This window comes from Monodon monoceros, unplaced genomic scaffold (genome assembly GCF_005190385.1).
Source record: "Monodon monoceros isolate NGI ecotype Baffin Bay Population unplaced genomic scaffold, NGI_Narwhal_1 Super_Scaffold_21, whole genome shotgun sequence".
In the NCBI taxonomy this organism is placed as follows: domain Eukaryota; kingdom Metazoa; phylum Chordata; class Mammalia; order Artiodactyla; family Monodontidae; genus Monodon; species Monodon monoceros.
In genome coordinates, this window is record NW_021703778.1 from 83631397 (window position 1) to 83653492 (window position 22096).

At 35.8% G+C, this 22096-nt stretch overlaps 1 protein-coding gene across 6 annotated transcripts in view; it reads left to right on the forward strand.

Moving 5' to 3' along the window:
- CEP152 (centrosomal protein 152) overlaps nt 1-22096 on the forward strand; it is a 163543-nt gene that overhangs the window by 34308 nt on the left and 107139 nt on the right. For all 6 annotated transcript variants that reach the window (XR_003796092.1, XM_029239614.1, XM_029239616.1 and 3 more), the window contains exons 10-13: nt 731-878; nt 2536-2627; nt 3388-3551; nt 17327-17522. Coding sequence is in view for 5 of the 6 variants with exons in the window: in XM_029239614.1 (XP_029095447.1) it covers nt 731-878; nt 2536-2627; nt 3388-3551; nt 17327-17522 (600 nt within the window). In the remaining variant the exon portion in view is untranslated. The remainder of the gene's footprint in view (nt 1-730; nt 879-2535; nt 2628-3387; nt 3552-17326; nt 17523-22096) is intronic.

Below are 22096 nucleotides of genomic sequence, written 5' to 3' on the forward strand. Positions count from 1 at the left end.
ATTTGAATATATTATATACATGCTCTGGATTTTCTATATATTTCCATGTATTTCCATACACTCAAACATTTATCCTGTCTGTTTTTCTTTGACATTTTTCAAGTGTTTTTTTGTAGCACTCCCTATGTATAAGACACTGCACAGGCACCTTCAAAGAGACTATTAAGAGAAATAAGACATGTAAAAGGTAGAAAGAAAAACATGAGAGAAACAGATCAAGTTTAAAAGAAGTTCAGAAGAGGGAGAGATAATTTTTGGCTGTTCAGCATAGAGTGAGTTTCCATGTGTTTGTCTGTATCCTTGCTGACTTGGGATACAAATTCCATGGTTCAAAGTGGTCTGCCTAAATATGTATACATACAGTTATACTGAGACTGTAAAATGCAAATAAGCATGTAATACATTTCCTTTGGCTTGAATAAAATCTAGTTTTAGAACAACAGTGCCTTGTGAATATAGAGCAGAGAGGGACTTTAGAAGCCATCAAATTCAACGTTTATTATCATAATTACAAAAGAAAAAACAGACTGAGAAGTTGATGACTTGATCGTATAAGTGTGTTCTTCTGACTCCCAGTCCTGTGCACTTGACCTTGTAAAAGAGGTGATCCTGCCAGGTGATGATTTTATATTTGACTTAAAATCCAAGTATGTAAGATCATAACTGTTAGTTTAATATTTAATAACTAACTGATCATGAAAATGACTTCTTGGACACTTTTTCTATTTAGGAAGATATTTGCTGTCATTTGAAAGATCAGGTTAAACAACTGGAAAGGAATCAAGAAGCAACCAAATTAGAAAAGACTGAAATCATTAACAGATTGACGAGAAGCCTGGAAGAGAGCCAGAAGCAGTGTGCCAACTTGTTGCACTCAGGTCGGTGTCTGTGTGAGCGGTGACTCCCCAGAAGGCTAGTAGAAATATCTGGAGAGCACACAGTAGGATCCGTGAGTTAAATCCAGAAAAGACAGAAAAGATCATTGGTGACAAAATTCGTTTTAACATCGTTACTGGTATATATGTATGGAGGTGTGGTGTATTTTCATTAGATAATTTGGAAAACCCAGACAAGTATAAGGTAGAAAATAAAAATAGCCAATAATCCTACTACCCAGAGATAACTGTTGTTAATGTTTAAATGTATTTCCTTCAAGTGAAATGAACACACACATACAGACAATTCCCTGCTTCTGTACACAGTATATTTTAAAATAAATCAAAGCTGAATGTGAAAAAATTGAACAATAAAATATATGTTAAGATAGGTTCTATACCTGAAAGCTAAAAATGGTCATGAAATCCCACTATATTTTGCTTTTAGACTTGATCTTTGATCATATAGTTCTATCCTTTTATATAACTTCTTTAATTTTTCTTTTCTTCTAAGTGGAGTAGCCACTTACCTGGTCAGCTGAAGCCCATAAGTTACATTTTTGTCACGCTTAAGATTTCTAGTATGGTCTTCGTGGTATTAAGTTTGAGACATATGCTTCCTATCACTTTCAGTAGTACTTTTATTTCTTATTTAATAAAATGATAATGAGAGTAAAATGCAATAAAATAATCAAATGTTTATATAAACACTACTGTACAGACAAAACTGCCTGGTTTGCTGGTGAATAGCTCATACTGAAGATAGCTCAGTGATCATTCATCAACTGATATATGATAGTCAGACCTTGGCATAATGATGTCAATCAGACTGTTGATACAATGTATGTAAGAGTGGGTTATTCAGAAGTTGAAAAGACTGTCTAAATGTGTGTGTGTGTGTGTGTGTGTGTGTGTTTTGGTGGAGGCAAAATTTTCATCATACTCCATTTAGGTCCCGCCTCTGTGTTCAGTTTTGTATCCTTTTGTTTCACATGGCATTACTTAGCCTTTTCCCTTGTCATTAAAGACTTTGAAAATATGATTTTCTTTTGTTGCATTATATGCCATCATTACTTTGCTTAACCACTTTCCAGATGCTCATTTTCTTTTGAGGAAATCCAATAAAGTCCTTTTAAAATGGGAACCTTTTAACCATTTAGAATATTAGGTTACTAGAGCTTCAAAAGTACAATACCAATATGCTTCTTGTACATGCAGAGGTGGGGTGGTGGAAATAAAAGAACTCAGAGAGAAGCGAAAGGCAGCAAGATGTAGTCTTCTTATTAGATGGTAGAAATGGTTTCCAAAGAATTTTTGCTCTGGCTTTCTGTGAGCTGGAATGTTCTGCTCCTGTTAAAGGACTTGTGGAGTGTTAAGGTCTGTAGACGTGGCTGATTTGATTCATGGCAAAGTCACAGTAGCCTGTGTCTTCAACTTCCCAAGGACCTATGGGGAGCCATACTAAATCTGGGAAATGTCTGCACCAGACCTATGCCTTCTGGGTCCTACGAGCTGTACCTTTGTGCTCCTAAAAAGGTAGTTAGAAGGTAATAAAGCAGAGCTCCACCTTCTGTAGCCTCAGTGGATTCAGCTTCTTCTGTACATCACAGGCACTTTGTCCCTTTACATCTGGTGTATTCTATGATTCTTTCTCCCACAGGCTCAGTACAGGAGGTCGCTCAGCTCCAGCTCCAGATGCAGCAAGCACAAAAGGCACATGCTATGAGTGAAAACATGAATAAGGCTTTGCAAGTGAGTGTCGCCACTGGAAAGAGACTCCATGGGTAACTGAATTAGGCGTTGGTTACATCACCTTTCTGAGCCTTGGCTTTCTCTATGTAAAAGAGGTGGCTGGACCATCTCCAGTCCAGCCCATGGGAGTTGTTCACAACCTCACCCACACATCTAGGTAGTCAGGCCCAGGTCTGTCCAACTGTAGAGCCAGGGCCCAGCCCCTTCCTTCGCATGGCATATCCTTTCATCTCTGGAGGTGTCCCAGAGATAAGTTTATCTACAGGTGTGGGAAACCTACAAGTTACCTGCCATTCTCTCACATCCTCCTCCAGCACCACTTAACGTTTTCCATGGGAGGAAGAGTTCCAGTATTACCTCCACTGGAAGGAGGCATCTTTTGCCTTTTCACTACTGGCAGACTAAAGTGCAACACTTTGTTGGCAAACCAGTCTCCTCTGTCCTCTACTCTAGTAAGCCGATGTGTGCTGCCACCAGCTTCTCAGCTCAAGGGAGGCTTTTTGTGGAGGACAAAATGTAAGGGAGGGAGGAGTGAGAGAAGCTGTTTACATCTGTTTTCTCATTCATTTATTCATTTGTTCATTCAGGTTACTTGAAAACCTGACATGTGCTACCGTTATATTTTTAATGTGTGCCAAAAATGCATTTGAAGAAACGTTTCTGCCTTCTATTAATCATTAAAATGAATTTTGAAGAATAAAATGACTGATTCCTTCTATAAAAAATAATGAATATAACTTGCAATAATTTTGTGTTTTAGGAGGAAATAAAAGAACTAAAAGAAGAAATTTCTCTCTATGAATCTGCTGCAAAACTAGGAATATTTCCAAGTGACTCAGAAGGAGAATTAAATATAGAACTCACTGAATCGTATGTGGATTTGGGTATTAAGAAAGTCAACCGGAAAAAATCCAAAGTTAAGAGGTATCTAGAAAATACTTTACTATAGAAGAATTCACATTAATAATATTGATGGTGCATAATAAAAGGGGTTCTTGAGTGCAGAACAATATATTTTAGTAATTTCTAATGAAGTTGCAATGTCGGAAATCAAAATTAACAAAAACCTCAAGTATTAGTATTGTACTGTCCCAATAGCAGTAGGGCACCGCAGTTTCAATAAGGTAAAAATGATATAGTTAAAATATGTAAGTTAAATTCTACAACTTAAATTATGTATGTTTTATTACTTAAGGTGGGGGCATATTATTTTTATGATGTTAACACTGTGTGTTGGAAGTAGGCATTTATCAATGGTATATGAGAAAATAAGCGTTAATTTTCCCTAGGAACCTTACTGTGACCTTAGTTTTAAAATACGGATTCTGTCCTTTACACTTAACGCAGATATTTTAACACTGCTTAACACAGATATTTTTAGCACTCTCACGGAAGGGAGTGCTTCATCATCCCTTCTAGGGACCAGCGGGGGTAGGGCGGGGAGTGGTCGTGGTAGAAGATGGAGCACATTTAGATACCATTAAACACGTAAAAGATGAACGAAGGAAAGGATGTATATTTTGAAGCACTTGCTAAGGGGCTGTGCAAGGCTCTGGGAGTAGAGTACAAAAGATGAAATAGACATTCTCCTTTCCCACAGGGAGTTTATATTTTGTCTGATGGGGAAAAGGAGACACAGTTGTACGCAATGAAGTACTGTGTGCTAAATGTAATGCTTGATGTACAAAGGGACATTTATCCATTTGTTCTACTGGTCTGGGATAAAGATGAAAGAGATTGTATTCAGGCTAAGGAAAGCCTTTCTTGAATGCATTTTTTTTTAAATTTATTTTTTAATTTATTATTATTTTTTTATCTTTTGGCCACACTGCGTGGCATGTGGGATCTTAGTTCCCTGACCAGGCATCGAACCCGTGCCCCCTGCAGTGGAAGTGCGGGGTCCCAACCGCTGGACCACCAGGGAAGTCCCCCTTGAATACATTCTTGAATGAAACCACCACCATCTTGTTTATAGATTAAGACTGAGTTTGCCATCGTTAGTGTTTCTTGAAAGTATTTACTACCTGTTGTGTTTCAGGTATCATGCAACTAAATACAAATGTGTAAATCTCCTGAAAGGTTTGTTCCACAATAAGTTTTAGAACTTATGCTGTGATTCCATTTTCAAAACAGTAAAATGAGATTCAGTAAATTAAAATCTCAATCAGGTGATGCTGTGGAACATGATGTTAACATTAGTTGAGTAAGTTTCCATTTATCTGGAGGTCAGTCTTTAGGGACTCTCATCTCAACAGATCCCGACTACAATCTAGAAAGAAGCCAAGAAGCAAATAGCAGACCAAGATTATGTGATGTATTTATTAGGAGCCACCTTGGGGCTCTTATCCCAGGGCCATATTCACTTAGATTTGTTGGTACCCCATGAGTTACCTGATTTCCTAACTGACCACAGAGTAACTGGGTCAGGGAGTTGGGAGAGGTGCTGCCAGGGCTTCAGCCAGACGGCTATGCCTCAGCAAGGAGAGAACTACAGGAACGCATGGTGCCAGAGCTGCTGAGCACCGGGGTAAGCAGCTTTATACATCTAGGCCTGTTCTGATCCACATCAGAATGTCCACAGCCATGATCCCGAGAAGAAAGCCTTCAGCTTTGGTTAGTTAATTAAAGCAAAAAGTGGATGAATGTGCTTTAAACAGATTTACATAAAAATTTAAAGTTAAAATGTAGTCATCTGGAAAATTTACTGCTGTGAATGCATTTCCTGTTAATGCCAGATTAATTCTATGGGGCTGGTGGAAAGAGCACGGTCTTTAGATCCAGATTTGTTTTGAATCATAGTTTTGCCATTTATTACTAACTTTATGACCTTGGGCACGTTTCTTGACTTTTCTGAGCCTGTTTTCTTATCAGGCTTTTTCGATCAGGTAGATTGTAGCGTATCCCTTGGGGGATAAAACAAGGATTAAAATAGATAATAAATATAGAGGACCTCATGTAATAAGTTCTGGCACATATTAGGCACTTCATCAGTGGTAGCTGTTACTATTTTATTTAAGAGATGCTTGGTTAAAATATACCATTGATCAGATTTTATATTAATCAACTTTTGATTGGACACATATTTTATAAAAAGTCCTTCATCCTCATTTAAATCTTGGGGAAAACGTGGGATCCACATTATCATTTTAGAGTTGGGAAAACCGGAGCTCAAAGAGCTGAACGCCTTAGCCCAAGAAGCCGGACCCTTAGCAGCAGAACCAGTACTTAAACCCAAAACTTGATTGTCATGTAAATCTGTTGGTTCTTATTTGCATGACAGTCAAACCTTTTTGCCTTAAACTTCATTCTTTTATATATATATTTTGTTGTTGTTGTTTTAGAGGATTAAAGATTTAATTCCTGCCAAAAAAGATTTCTCTCCAACTTATTACTTTAACTTGTGCCATAATTAGCCTGGGAATTGGGTAGATAATACATGTATATGTGTATAGGTTTGTCTTTCCAAGTAGACTTACTCCATCATGATGTTTACTAAAATGTATTTACTTCTTTGCCCTTTCTATTTAATTAGCACTTATAACCCAAATCCTACAGTAATTTAAAGCACATTCCTATAGATAATAAACTTGAGATATCACATTGCTATCGTACCAAAAGGAATGCCAGCTGCATTCAACCAAGCAAGTGGGGAATAACTAAAGCAAGTGGGTAGTCACTGAGGCTCAGTAAGGAGATGTTCAGTGAAGTGCAGGATAAGTGAGAAAGATTAGCTTGTACTCATCCCTCCCACCAGCACTTTAATGGATAAGAATTCAGCTTTGAGGAAAAAGTAAAAATATTTATTCTTAGTTCAAAGTGAGAGGAGATATAGGAGAGATTAGATGTGTACCTTTCCTCTGCTGGATTGTGGTTCTTAGAACAAAAGGAAGCAGCACTTTCCCAGTGTTGAGAATTTTAGTTCTTTGTTGACTTGAGCTGCTTTCAAATCACTGACCCAAATATTAGCGGCTCCAAGCTTTCACTCCTGACTACCACCTCCCTCAAGCTACTGCCTAGTAAACTTTAAGGGTTTAGCCTCAGTGTTCTATTTCACGTTCATGGAATTTGAGTAGCTAAATCTTCATGCAGCCTGCAGACAGCTTCCCCTCTCCCTTATTGTAGTTGGCTGAGAAGCTCAACTAATAAACATTTAACAAGTGGAATGCCTTTTCCCTGGGTCTTCTCAGCAGGCTTCATAAGGCACTACAGTTTATTTGGATTGAGGGGAACCAACCTTCACAGGGCTCACTAGTGAGCCTAATACAGGGCTGGTCACCACTGCTGACTTTTCCCTTTTGGGAAAGAAGAGAAAATTATTTTAGCAAGCACTCTCTCTGCTCTGACTTGGCTCCCTCTAGGAGTACATGATGTGCTATTTCAGTGGTCAAGGTTCAGTAAGAAAAGAAGTGAGGGATGCATAATTTGTTAACTGCTGAAAGTTAGTTCATGTCTTGCAGCACAGGAAGATGCATTGCAATATGTTTTATATTTCTTATATAATTATATTTATGTCTTACATTTCTATATAAAGAGAAGTGGTTTAAGTTGGCGATCTACACATACAGACATATTTACACTATATTACACGTACAAAAGTTGTGTATATTGATAAATATGTAGTATATCGCCAGGATCTCTTTTTGTAACATTAAAAAAAGCCTAATATTTTGTTCATCCTTTCTCTCTGTATACATGTGTGTATAATACACACAATATACATATATATATGTATGTGTGTGTATATATATATATTTATTTTTAACATTTCATTGGAAATCATATGAAACTGAAAAACAGGAAAAAATATGTTAATTCAGGTACTATTCTTTCTTTTTTTAGAAAGACTTTAGTTTTTTCTTTCTTTCTTTAGCAAACTGACTTTATTTAATAATGTGCCAGAAGTGTTAAAAATATATATAGCACTTTAGGTCTGTTTCTAGTTCAGATTTTTTTTTAAACATGTTTACTGGAGTATAGTTGCTTCACAGTGGTGTGCTAGTTTCTGCTCTATAACAAAGTGAATCAGCTATACATACACATATATCCCCATATCTCCTCCCTCTTGCGTCTCCCTCCCCACCCTCCTTATCCCACCCTTCTAGGTGGTCACAAAGCACCGGGCTGATCTCCCTGTGCTATGCGGCTGCTTCCCACTAGCTATCTATTTTACATTTGGGAGTGTGTATATGTCCATGCCACTCTCCCACTTCGTCCCAGCTTACCATTCCCCCTCCCCGTGTGCTCAAGTCCATTCTCTATGTCTGCGTCTTTATTCCTGTCCTGCCCCTAGGTTCTTCAGACCATTTTTTTTTTTTAATTTTTAGATTCCCTATATATGTGTTAGCATACAGTATTTGTTTTTCTCTTTCTGACTTACTTCACGCTTTATGACAGACTCTAGGTCCATCCACCTCACTACAAATAACTCAATTTCGTGGAAAGACTTTAAAAAAATGTTTTTTAGAACATTTTTAGATTTACAGAAAAATTAATATAGTACAAAGAATTCCCCTATACTGTGCACCCATTTTTCCCTGTTAACATCTTACAACAGCATGGTATCTTTGCTACAACTAATGAACTAATATTGATGGATTATTATTAACTAACGTCCATAGTTTATTTAGACGTCCTTAGTTTTTACATCATGTCCTTTTTCTGTTCTGGGATTGCACCAGAATACCTCCTTACATTTTGGAGTCATTTTTCCTTAGGTTCCTCCTGACTTTCCTTGTTTTTGATGACCTTGACAGTCTGAGAAATACTGGTCAAGCATTTTGTGGGAAGGAAGATCCTCTTGGAATTTGAATGTTTTTCTCATGGGTGGAACCAGATGAGGTTCCATTTTCATCACATCACTTTAAGGGTACATACTATCAGCTATTTATTTCTTTTCAAAAGTAACTTTCTCCTTTATTATGGAAAAAGTAGAAAATGGGGATTAAAAGCACCCATAATCTTATTCAACCCCCATGAAGAAAACCACTATTAGCATTTTGGTATTAAGTTCCACATTATCTGTTTTGTAGGTTTCTAAAGATAAAATACTTTGAATATACTACTTTATAATGTAACTTTTAACTTAGTACATTCTGAACTCTTTAGATGTCAGTAAATGTTGTAAATACTTACTAGTGGATATGGGGATGAATGAACTATATTTTAGTTAGTAATACACTGTTTAAAATTTTTTAAACTGTTAAGTAATGCAGTATTATAAACATACTTGTTGAGTCTTTATTCATGTCTTTGGTTATTTCCTTAAGATGTGGATGAATATTCTTGTTAAAGAGTATGCATGTTTGAGGCTTTTGATACAAGTGTTGTCAAGCAACCCTGTAGTTTGCATTATTACCCATATCTGTGATAGTACCTATTTCTTTGTACCCTATCCATTGCTGAGGGTTATCACTTTTCCTGTTTAAAAATTTTATAAAGTTGGATCCATCACTTTTTTTCCCTTACAATTTCTTGATGGTATTTCTCTAGTACTTTTTATAGTTTTATTTTACCTTTTAAAACTTTTAAAATTGTGAAATATAACACATAAAGAAGAGTGTATGAAACATGAGTGTATAGCTTAATGCATGATTTTAAAGTGAATTCCCATGGAACTACCACAGAGGCCAAGAAATAAACATTGTCGGCAGCTGCCCATATTCCTCTTTCCAGTCATAACCTTGAGGTTACTACTATCTTAACTGTTATGGTAATTATTTTCTGGCTTTTTGTTCTTTTAAGACCTAATTATCCATGCCTAAACACTATAGATTAGGTTTGCCTTTATTTAGAGAACTCATACATTAGGTGGTTTTTCTTTTTCCTTTTCTTCTACAGCTTTATTGAGATATACAGTTGACCCTTGAGCAACATGGGTTTGAACTACAGGGGTCCACTTATACGTGGATTTTTTCAATAAATATGGAACGTGTATTTTTATTTTACAGGTGGTGGTGGGGAATCGGTGCCCCCAACCCTCCACATTGTTCAAGGGTCAACTGTATTTCAAATACCATAAAATTCACCCATTTGAAGTGTACACAGTTCAATGTGTTTAAGTATACCCAGAGTTGTCCATCTATCACCACAACCTAATTTTAAAACATTTCAATATCCCGCACAAGAAACCCAGTACTTTTTACCAGTCATTCCCCATTATCCTGTCCTCACAGCTCAGGCAAACACTAATCTACTTTCTACCTCTATGGATTTGCCTGTTCTTTACATTTCACTTAAATAGGTTCATATAATATGTGGTCTTTTGTGATTGGCTTCTTTCACTTAGCTCATAATGCTTTCAAGGTTCATCCATGTTGTAGCATGTATCAATACTTTAACCCATTTTATAGCCAAATAATACTCCATTGTATGAATTTACCACATTTTGCTTATTTATTCATCAACTGATGGACATTTATTTGGATTGTTTCTGTTTCTACTTTTTGGCTATTATGAATAATGCTGCAAATTTTTGAGTGGACATATGTTTTCAAACTGTATGTTTAGCATTTTGAAAAATGGTCAAACAGTTCAAAGTGGCTGCACCATTTTACATTGTCACTGGCAATGAATGAAGGTTTCAATTTTTTCATATCCTCATCAGCACTTGGTATTTTCCATTTAAAAAATTATAGTTTCTTCGTGGTTATTGAATGGTTTCTCATCATGGTGATTTGCTAATGATGTGGTTTTTACTTAATGGCTAATTATGTTGAACATCTTTTCATGTGTTTATTGGCCATTGTATATTTTCTTTGGGGAAATGTCTATTCACATATTTTGCCCATTTTAAAATTAGGTTGTCTTTTTATTGTTTAATTTTAAGAGCTCTTTATATATTCCGAATTTAAGTTCCTTGTCAGATATATGGTTTCGATATATTTTCTCCTGTTCAGTGGGTTGTCTTTTCACTCTCTTGATAGCATCCTTTGAAGCACAAAAGTCTTTAATTTTATAAAGTCCAAGTTATGTATATTTTCTTTGGTTGCTTGTGCTTTTGGTATCTAAGAAACCATTTTCTAATCCAGCATTCTGAAGATTTATACCTATGTTATCTTATAAGAGTTTTATCTCTTACATTAAGTCTTGAGATCCATTTTGAATTAATTTTTGCATATGATATGAGATAGGGTTCTAACTTCATTCTTTTGTATGTGGATAGCCAGTTGTTTCGTACCATTTGTTGAAAAGACTCTTCTCCATTAAATTGTTTTGGCACCCTTGTTGAAAATCTATTGACTGTGAATGTGAGGGTTTATTTCTGGGCTCTCAGTTTTATTCCAGTGATCTATATGTCCTTAGGCTAGTACCACACTGCCTATAGATTGCTATACCTTTGTAGTAACTTTTGAAATTGGAAAGTCTGGGCCTTCCAACTTTGTTTTTCTTTTTCAAGATTTCTTTGGCTAATCTGGGTCTCTTGCCTTTCCCTATGAATTTTAGGATCAATTTGTCAATTTCTGCAAAGAAACCAGCTGAGCTTTTGATAGGGGTTGCAGGGAATCTATAGAACAATATTGTGTTCTGATCCCTGAACATGGGATGTTTTTCCATTTATTTAGGTCTGCTTTTATTTCTTTCAGTGTACCAGTCATCTACTTTTATAATTTTGTGGCTTTCAGTGTACTAGTCATATGTCTTTGTTAAATTTACTCCAAAGTATTTTATTCTCTTGCCTATTCTTTTTGCTGGATTGTTTTCTTAATTTTATTTTCAGGAGGTTCACTGCTAGTGTGTAGAAATACAATTGATTTTGTATATTGATCTTGTATCCTGCCACATTGCTGAACTTGTTAATTAGTTCAAATAGTTTTTTAGTGGATTCCTTAGGATCTTTTATATTCAAGATCATGTCATCTGAAAATAGAGATAGTTTTACTTCTTTCTTTCCAATCTGGATGCCTTTCACTTCTTTTTCTTGACTAATTGCTCTAGCTAGAATCTCTAGTACAATGTTGAATAGAAGTGGCAAGAGCAGACATCCTTGTCTTGCTCCTGATTTTACAAGGAAGTATTTAGTCATTCTCCATTAAGCATGAATTCTGGCTGTTAGTTTTTCATAGATATAGGTTCATTAGATTTTTTTCACCAAAATTTTGTTTGTGAAACTTATGTTGTAGCATGTAGCTGTAGCTCATTCATTTATATATGTAAATATATGTGTGTGTGTGTAACTTTATTTGTATGAATATTCCACAGTTTATTTTCCATCCTACTGTCCATAGAGTCTTAATGTTATTTCCTGGTACAATGTGCATACATTTCTGTTGGGTATATAATATGAAGTGAAATTGCTTGTAGTACTTGTGTTTCAACTTTAATAGGTAATGCCAAGCTGTTTTCTAAAGTAGTTGGGCCAGGCTTCCCTGGTGGCGCAGTGGTTGAGAGTCCGCCTGCCAATGCAGGGGACACGGGTTTGTGCCCTGGTCTGGGAAGATCCCACATGCCGTGGAGCGGCTGGGCCCGTGAGCCATGGCCGCTGAGCCTGCGCGTCCAGAGCCTGTGCTCTGCAACGGGAGAGGCCACAACAGTGAGAGGCCTGCGTACCGCAAAAAATTAAAAATAATAATAATAAAGTAGTTGTGCCAGTTTACATCCCCACCAGAAGTGTATGAAAGTTTTAATTGCTCTGTCTTCTTGCTGTTACTTGTTATTGTCAGTCTTTTAGTTTTAGCCACTTAATGTGTAGTGATATTTTATTGTGGTCTTTATTTGCATGTTCCCAGATTATGAATGAGATTGCACTCCATTAAAAAAATATGCCTATTGTGTTTATTGGTGGCTTGGGTGTGGGGGGTGTGTGTGTGTGTGTGTGTGTGTGTGTGAAGAAGGACTTGTTCATGTCCCTCCTCAGTTTTTACATGATTTTTTGTGTGTGCATGTGTTCTGTTGATTTATAGGCGTTTTTGTTGAAAACTGTTCTAGATAAGAGATCTTCGATGTTATGTGTGTTGCAGATATCTCCTCTCACTCACTTCTTCTGTTTCTTCCCTCTGGCTTGCCTTTTTAACCTTTTAATGTATCTCTTGATGAATGGAAGTTTTTAAACTTTAGTCAAATTTATCCATCTTCATGGTTAGTGCTTTTATAGTCCCTTTAAGAAACCTTTCCTTACTTCAGGATCATGAAGCTATTCTCTTATGCTGCCTTCTAAAAGCTTTATTGCTTTGCCTTATACTTTAGTTTTACCATCTATCTGGAATTGCTGTTCTTATTAGGGTTTTTCTGATTATTCTTGCTCGTTTACACTTCCAAATGAACTTTATATTTTACTTGTTCTGTTCTAGGAAAAAAATCCTGATAATATTTTTACTAAGATCATCTTAAGTATATAAACCCAGGGAGAATTGATATCTTTATGATGTTGAATTTACTTAAGAATATAACATGTCTTTTCATTTGCTTAAATCTGTTTTTGTCTTTCAAGTGTGTTTTGAAGTTTTTCACATTTAGGTTTTGCACAATTCTTATTAAATTGATGCCTCGGTATTTTATTTTGCAATAGTGAATGGCATGTTCTTTTCCATTATTTCTTCTGAGTATTGTTTGTATATATTATTTCTATATTGTGTGTTATAACCTGTTGCCTTCTAATTCTCTTATTGTTTATAATAGTTTTTCCATTAGATTATAAGTGTTTTAGATATAATTATATCATCTGCTAATGGAGATAATTTTACCTCTTCCTTTCCACTTATGCTCCAAATTGCTTTTCTTTTTATGGTTACATTAGAGTTCCTACAATTTATTTTATTTAAATAGCAATAGCAATAGTATAAATGTTCTTTTCCAAAGTGGTCGTACCATTTTGCACTCCCAGAAGCAAACTCTGAGAGTTTCAGTTGTTCTGTGCCATTGTTAAATCTTGATAGCCAATCTTTTAAAATTTGAGCACTTCTAGTTTGTGTGTAGTGGTATCTCATTGTGGTTTTAACTTGTATTTCCCTAATGGCTAATAAAGTTAAACATCTTTTGATATGCCTTGCTTTCCTTTTTTCTTGTGCTTAATTATTATTTGTATATGTTGTTTGGTCTTCATATATTTCAGGATACAAGCCCTTTGTCTGATATGTGTTGTGAATATTTTCCTCCAGTCTCTGGTTTATCTTATCATTTTCTTAATGGTATCTTTTGAAGAACAAAAATTTAAGTTTTTATGAATTCAGATTTATCAATTGTCTCATTTATAGTTCATGGTTTTTGTGTATTGTAACTCAATGTTACAAAAATTTTCTGTTGTGATCTTAGAAATTCCATAGTTTTAGCTCTTATATTTCCATTTATGATCCATTATGAGTTAATTTTTTAGTATGGTGTGAGGGAAGGATTGATGTTTATTTTTTTCATTCCAGTATCCAATTGATCTAATCCCATTTGTCAGAAAAGCTTTTCTTTCCCAATTGAGTTGCCTTGGTATCTTTGTTGATAATCAGTTGACCATATGTTTGTGGGTCTATTTCTGTATTCTCCATTCTGTTCCAGTGATCTTTTTGGTGATGACAGTCTTGATACTGTAGCTTTATAGTTTTGAAATGGGTTGAACACATCCTTCAACTTTGTTGTTTTCAAAATTGAAACTATTCTAAGTTCTTTGAATTTCAAAATAAATTTTATGGTTAGCTTGTCAACTTCTACAAAAAATGTCCTTTGGAATTTTAATTTGAAATGTGTTGAATCTATAGATCAATTTTGGGAGAATTGACATCTTAAGATATTGCTATTTGTCAATTATATCTCGAAAAAGCTGGGGGAATTAAAGAAATTGAGTTTTCCAATTTCTGAACATGCATGCTATACTTCTCTATTTAGGCCTTCTTCAGTTTCTCTCAGTAATGTTTAGTAGTTTTCAGTGTAGAGATCCCTTTGGTAGATACCATTTCCCTTTAGCTGAAGAACCTCCTCTGGCATTTCTTCCAGAGCATGTCTGTTGGCAACAAATTCTTAGTTTCCTTATATGAAAATGCCCTTATATTTGCTGATTAAAGAATTCAGGGTCAACTGTTCTTTTATTTCAGCGCTTTAAAGATATGCTCTTCCACTGCCTCTGGCCTCATTGGTTTCTGAAGAGAAATCTATTGTTATTTGAGTCATTGTTTCTGTATGTAATAAGTAGTTTTTCTCCTGCTGTTTTCAAAAAAGATTTTTTTTTTTTCAGTTTTAAGCAGTTTGATTACAATGTGTCTAAGTGTTTTTCTTTTAGTTTATTTCATTTGGGGTTCACTGAGCTTCTTGAAAATGTAAATTTATTAGGTCTTTTACCAAATTTGTGAAAATGTTGACCATTATTTCTTCAAATATTTTTTCTGCCTCCTCTTTCTCCTCTCCTTCTCGTTCTCCAATTATACATAATGTTAAATCTTTTTATATTGTCCCACAGTTCCCTGAGACACTGTTCATTTTTTTTCTGTTTTCACGTTAGATGATTGCTGTTGAACTATTTTCAAGTCCACTCATTCTTTCCCCTGTCATTTCTACTCTATTAGGCCTGTCCAGTGAGGGTTTTTTTTTTTTTTTAACTTTTAGGTACTGTATTTTTCAATGATAAAATTTCCATTTGGTTCTTCTAAAGTTTTTATTTCTCTGTTGAGAATTCCTATCTTTTCGTTCATTTCAAATGTTTCCTTTACTCGTAAAGCATAGCTATTTGCTGCTTTAAATTTTTAAAACTCTTTGTGATAGTTCCAGCATTTGGGCTTTCCATGTTAGTTTTATGTTGAGTAATTTTAGATTGTATAGTAGACATTGTGATTTTTATGTTGTATAGAAATTTGCATAGGTGTTTCAAATCTTAGTTCATTTTTCCAAGCCTTTGCCACATTGGTTTGACTTGTGTGTGTGGTTCAGATTTCAGTTAAATTTCCAAATCTTTGCTGGTTTGAGGGTCTGTTCTATGCATGCATAGTTTAGGGCTTACACTGAGGCTGTTTATACACAGAATCCACTATTCCTTTCTCTGGTCCTCCCCTCCCCAGGAATCTTCCTGCACTCTCTCTTTATCATTGGTTTTAGCAATGTGATGTTGATGTAGTTTGTGGTGGTTTTCTTCATGTTTTTTGTGCTTGAGGTTTATTGAGCTTCTAGGCTTTATGGGGTTTTAATTTTCAGGTAGTAGAAAAATTTTAGTTGTTATGTTTTCAAATATTTTTTCTGTCTCCTCCCCACTTTTCTTCTGGGACTTAACTATAGTTAGGTTAGAAAACTTAATATGCTCTGTGTACTTCTGGTCTTTTTTCTCTCTGTGTTTAAATTTGCTGTGTCTTTATGTCTGTGGATCTTTACTTCTGCCATATTAAATATGCTGTTAATCTCATTCAGTATGTATATTTTTTCAGATGTTTTAATTTGTTGTCTCTAAGTCCAATCTGGGGCATAAAGTCCACTATTTCTCTCCTCATTGTTTTCATGTTTTTTTCTCTACCTTCTTGAACGTATGGGATATACTTAATTGTACTACCTGTGTCATTCGGGTCAGTTTCTCCTGGTTATGGTTTGTATTTCCTTTCTTTATTTGCATGCTTGGTAAATTTTGATTGGATGCTGGACATTTTGAATTTTATGCTTTAGATTTTGGACTTTATTTAAAAAAATATTGTTATCCTTTTTCTGTGACACACTTAAGTTATCTGGAATTCATTTGATCCTTTCAAGACTTCTTTGTAGGCTTTGTTAGATCAGATTTAGAGCAGCCTTTAATCTGGGGCTAATTTGCCCTTATTACTAAGGCACTATTTGATGCTCTGTGAATTAGGAAGTCTTTCCACTATGGTTCATTTTCCTGTGGTTTTTTTCCCTGGTCTTGAGGTAACTTTCTCACTTGTATCCACAGATCTCCAGAGCTCTCTTTCTGTGTAGCTACCTCTCCCACAGTATTTCTCTCCTCAGATTCTAGCCATTTTGGTTTCCCCATACTGAATTCTGCAACTCGGTGAGATTGCTGAACTCTGGGTTTCTTCTTTCTGTGCTACAGGCTGGAAATTCTCCAGGCAGAAAGCTGTAGCAATTATAGGGCTTACCTTGTTTGTTTTCCTTTTTTCAGGGATCACTCTGATGTGCTGCATGTTGTCTAATGATTGAACACCACCATTTCATATGTTTTATTTGGTTTTCTAGTTTTTTTAAGACAGGAAGATAAATCTGTTCCTTTTAATCCATTATGGCGAGGAACAGAAATACTCATTCCAATTTTTGAATGTATTGACAAACTAAAGTGGGGATTAAGTTAGCATGGCATTTATTTTTGTTATTTTTTCTATTCAGTTGCTCAGATATCCACCTACACTTGTGTTTTAGTAGAAGAGATACAGGAATTGTTGGTTAGGATGACTAGTGTTTTACTCTTCATTTCATCCTTTATTTTCACTTTGTTTCTCTTGGAGTAATGAAGGATGTGTATATATAGCATGCAATTTACCAAAAATAAAAATGCATGTCATACTGAAGTTCGTATGGTTGAACTTTCAGTGAGGCAGCAGGACTAAGCTTAAGAAGGGTCTTCCTGTGAATGAACTTATTTCTGTATATGGGGATGTGTCAAAGGCAATATCCTGTGTATGACAAAACTTAAAATTGTTTTTGAAATACCAGTATATAGTTGTATGGGTTACAAAACATGGTTACCACTGCAGCCAGTTGCTTTTAAGGAATAGCCGTGCTTGATTTGTTGCTTGATTTAACCTTAGATATGATAATTTTTCTGTTAGTGTTGTACAGCAGGAAGACCCAGCTGAAGAGCTTTCCAAAGATGAGGTCATTCTGAAGCTGAAAGCAGAGGTGCAGCGTTTGCTGGGTAGCAACTCCATGAAGCGTCATCTGGTGTCTCAGTTACAAAACAATCTCAAAGACTGTCATAAGAAAATCGAAGATCTCCAAGTGGAGAAGGATGAAAAAAGCATCGAGGTAGAGTTTATAAAATTTATAAAGTTTATAAAATGCCGTTTTTCATGACTTAATAAAGAAAACACTTACAGTTTTCACATTTAAATTAAACTTTTGTCTTTCAGGGATTCATTTGACTTTTTTTTTTTTTTTAAGGCAGAATGTTTTCTTTCTTTCTTTATTTTACAAATGACTTTTATTTTATTTTTGGTCGCACCACGCAGCCTGTGGGATCTGAGTTCCCCTACCAGGGATCGAATCTGCGACCCCTGCAGTGGTAGCTCGGAGTCCTAACCACCGGGCCGCCAGGGGATTCCCCATTTGACTTTTTTATAAGTAAAGTTTAAAGAAAGAAATGCCACTTAAAGGAATATACTTTCTGGTTACTCTTGGCACGTAGTAAATGAGATGCCAATTAGGTAAAATTCCTTAACCACAAATCCAAGGAAGCATTCTACATAACCAAGGTGTCTGCATTTCCTCGAGATTGGCTTGTACCAACAGTGCTTTAAAATCTAGTTAAGTTCTCCACAGTGAAATCCTCTAGCATTTTGTCTGAGATTTCTCTGGCCCCTGTTCTTAAAATAATAGTCATTCTATATTAAAAAAAAATTAATTCTATGGAGGTGGTGTTACAGGTGGGAAAGGTATGGAATCAGGTATGTCAGAGTCCTTGAAATCCACCTTTATATCCTTCAGTTAGCATCCTTGTTTTACAGATGAGGAAAATGAAGCTGGAGGAATTTGTGACCCTTCTGAGGTGAGAGTCAGTCTTTGGGCAAATTGAAACTAAAATACTGGACTAATTAATAGGTCAAGGTTATTTCTCCAAGATCGTGCTGTCAGAGATCTTTAGGGTTGCCCTCCTTCAACAGCTGACTTTTTCACCCTTCCCTATTTCTAAATCCCAACTCATTTCTATTCCCAGTAGAAAGTAATACAAGAAAGACCTAGAAACAAAGAGGAAAGGGAAGGTGAAAAATGAATGTAGGTAGTATATTCCTTTTTCTCCTGGAGGGAAATGATATCTTACTTCCTACTTTGGTACTGTTTTATCTCCTGATCCTTAAACTAGGAGTTGTATTCATTAAAACAGTCCTATTAAAGCAAAGTGTGCAAGATATTCTGTGGTGTTTATTATTATGGAATTTTAATCGTGCCTAGTTTGCTTTCCAGAAATAATAGTGTGTTTTCACTGTGAAAGCCCTGCCCGGTTTGGTTCTTTCTTCTGAGTAACTACATTTGATGAGCACATTGATTTCATTGTTAATAACCAAATGAGAAATGGGAGAATGTGCTTTCCCCCAGCACATTTAACATCTTGAAATCAAGCTGTTTTAGCTTTTTCCATATGTTTCTTATAAAGGATGGGAATGAAAACTTGCATTAGATTAGAGTTGATCAGTTTAATAAGCATTTTGGTGAGAGTGTGCTAAGAGTAGGAACCTGATTTTGAGTCTGAACCTTAGCTTAGGTATCTTGGTGCTTTCTTTGTTCTATATTGAAATCACTAGTGGCGTTTGCTGTACAGATACACTTTCACATGTGTGGCAATTGCTGGTGGCTATTCCTTGTGTTGTTTTTAGCCTTTCCCTTTGCCTCCATACTCTATAGGCTGTTTCATCAGTGGAGCGAAGGGAACTGTCTCATCTTTGAATACTCTTTTTGCCCAGCTAGCCTTTTGCCATAGTGATTTCTCAGCAGTCTGCATTTGGTTTTTCTTAAAGGGTGACTTCAGCACTTGCTGGTTATGGTGGTTCTGCGTCACCTTACTATATAGGAACCTCTTGGGAGTATTGTCTTGATAATTCTCTACGTGTTTTCTCAGTAGATATTTGCTGAATTACTACACATATTGACCCACTTCCTAGATGGGGAAGAGGGAGAGGAAGTGGTAATTTAATCAACAGGTGGTCTTGAAATAAGCACTCAAGTTCACAGTCATCTAATTAGCAAATGGCCACCATCAAACTTGGCCTTTGCCTCCTGTTTCCCACATCTTTTCTAATGGAGCTTTCTATTTAGTCTGTAAAGTCGGAAAGCAGGGTTGGGGGTGTATGTGGAGGAAAAGCAAATCATTCAGTTTCTTTTTTTTTTTTTTTTTTTTAAGCTACTCTGTGCAAGGTCTTGTGGGATTCAGTGATGAAAGAAACAATGGGCAAAAACAAAAAAAAAGAAGAAACAATGGCTATTCCATGAAGGAACTTAGAATCTAGAACCTCACTATCCAATGGAAATATAATGATGCCACATATGTAACTTAAAATATCTAGTAGTCCCATTAAAATAGGTGAAATTGATTTTAATAATATATTTTATTTAACCTAGTATATACAGAATATTATCTTCTCAGTATGTGATCAGTATAAAATTATTAATGAGATGGTTTATATATTTTATGCGTGTGCTAAGTCCTTGAAATCTGGCACGTATTTTCTCCTTATCGCACATTTCTATTTGGACAAGTCACATTTCAAGTACCCAACAACCATGTGTGCTTAATGGCTACCACAGTCAGTACTACAGATCTGTAAGGAGATGGACATGTTATAACTTTGTGTAATAAGAATTATGCTAATTACAAAGTGCTGTTGAGAAGGAGTAACTAACTGGGCTTGGGCGTGGGGCTGAGGTGGTAAGGTAGCCCTAGTGAAGTCTGTGAGGAGGGAACATTTGACCTCTGTCCTGAAGGATAAATCCAGGCGGGAAGGCGGAAAGGGATATTTCGGCCTTGAGCAGAAGTATGTAAAAAGATGGAGCAAATAAGCTAGAAGTTTATATTATATAAACTCAGTCTTTCTGAAATCTTTAATGAGGCGAAAATCATTCAGTGTCTCAATATCGATTTTTAGAAGAATGATCATGGCTAGCATCAAGTTCCGAGCTTAATGAAATGATGTTGAACTTCTGTGCTTGCTACAGGGATGTTAAGAGAAAAAACACATTAATTTAAACTTCCCTGGATGCCTTTTTAAAGAGAACTAGGCCATCAAAATCCTAAAGCCTTTCTATGTGTTAAGAAGGGCAGCAAAAATATTTACCATGTAATCTTATTTGGCATGATTCTTTCATAAATGTTTTAAAGGTATTGATGTATTTATTGCTTTATACATACCTTATAGTACATTTTATATCTGTTTCTATCCATCTTATATAAAACAATTTAAAGTTATTACAGAGAGTCCATTTTTTTGCTTTTATGTCATGTGACTATTCATAGTAGTGCTGTTTTATGACATTTCCAGGATAATATGTGGTGAAAGTGAGGAGTCTGCCCATATATAGCACTATACAGTGATTGGGGGTGGATCAAATACTATGCTGTTCATTCCAGTTGAACAACTGGGCCGTTAAGGCAGAATGTGGCAAAGGCCTTAGGAAAACCAGACTGGCTTACTATCAGTCAGGGACCACATCTACACTGAATTTTTTGTAAGCTTAAGAAATAAAACACAGAGGCTTTTCTGTGTCTGATACTTAATAGAGATCCATTACCTTACCACAAGCTGTGGTTAAAGCCATACTCTAATTCCAAGGGACTTGATAGGCAGTGTTCAGTACCCAACTCAGAAGAGTCCTAGCTAGAATTTTTTGAGACATAGAAATTAGGAAGATAGTATGAGAGCTGGTATATTACATTTCTTGTTTTCTTGAAGATAATGTCTTCAGTATACCAGCTTTGGAGAGAGGTTTTGTTGCAGCGTTCAAATTGTCCTTCTCTTTTGAAAGATCTTCGTAAGAGTTTTGTGCTAACAAGTACTGCAAGTACCAAGTCCCTGTGTGCCTGCAGTGTGAAAAAATGTCAAAATTGAGTGTAATAGCTAGCCATGAAGATTATTTTTTCAGTGTATCAGTATGATGTTACTTTCATTCTTAGTAATAGAAACTCACCAGTGGGGAAGGAAGCACAAATGAATATTGTAAACTTTAAAAAGTAGAGGCTAAGTTAAAAAAAAAAAATGAAAGCCATTCTAATGAGTCAGTAAAATCCTTTAAAGTCTCATTAATACCCCCAAGTCTGGAGCAAAGCTAACAGGGTAGGTATTCTTAGCTCCTCTCTCTTCTGACTGGGGCAGGAGCAGTGGCTTCTAGGAAATGATGGCAGGTGAACCGGGGAAAGTGCAGCTTCCTTCTCTGAAGGAAGTGAAGACTGAATTGGAAGACTGAGCCAAAGCCTTCTGTCACCCCATGTAGGAATGAGATACACATACCTCCCTTTCCCCCAATGAGTAGAATGAACCTTGGTACAGAATATTTTTTAAACATTGAAGAAGAGAGCTCAGAGTTCAGGTAAATATAAAACCAACAGGTCAAATAGAGTAGATGTTAAAAAAAAAATCTTTGACCTCTTCAATGAACAAGGAACTTATAAAAATGGATAAAACAATTAGATGGTAAGAGGAAAATGCAAAGTTATATATATGGAAAGATGAAAAACAAATGAACAATGAAGGCATGTAAGAGGTTCCACAAATGCAAATGAAAAAATTGTTGGAGACCCTTTTCCCCATCAAACACAATAATCATTCAAAGACAGTCACAGCCACTGGAGGTAAAGAGAGCTAGACAGACTCTTGCACCACCTGACAGGATAC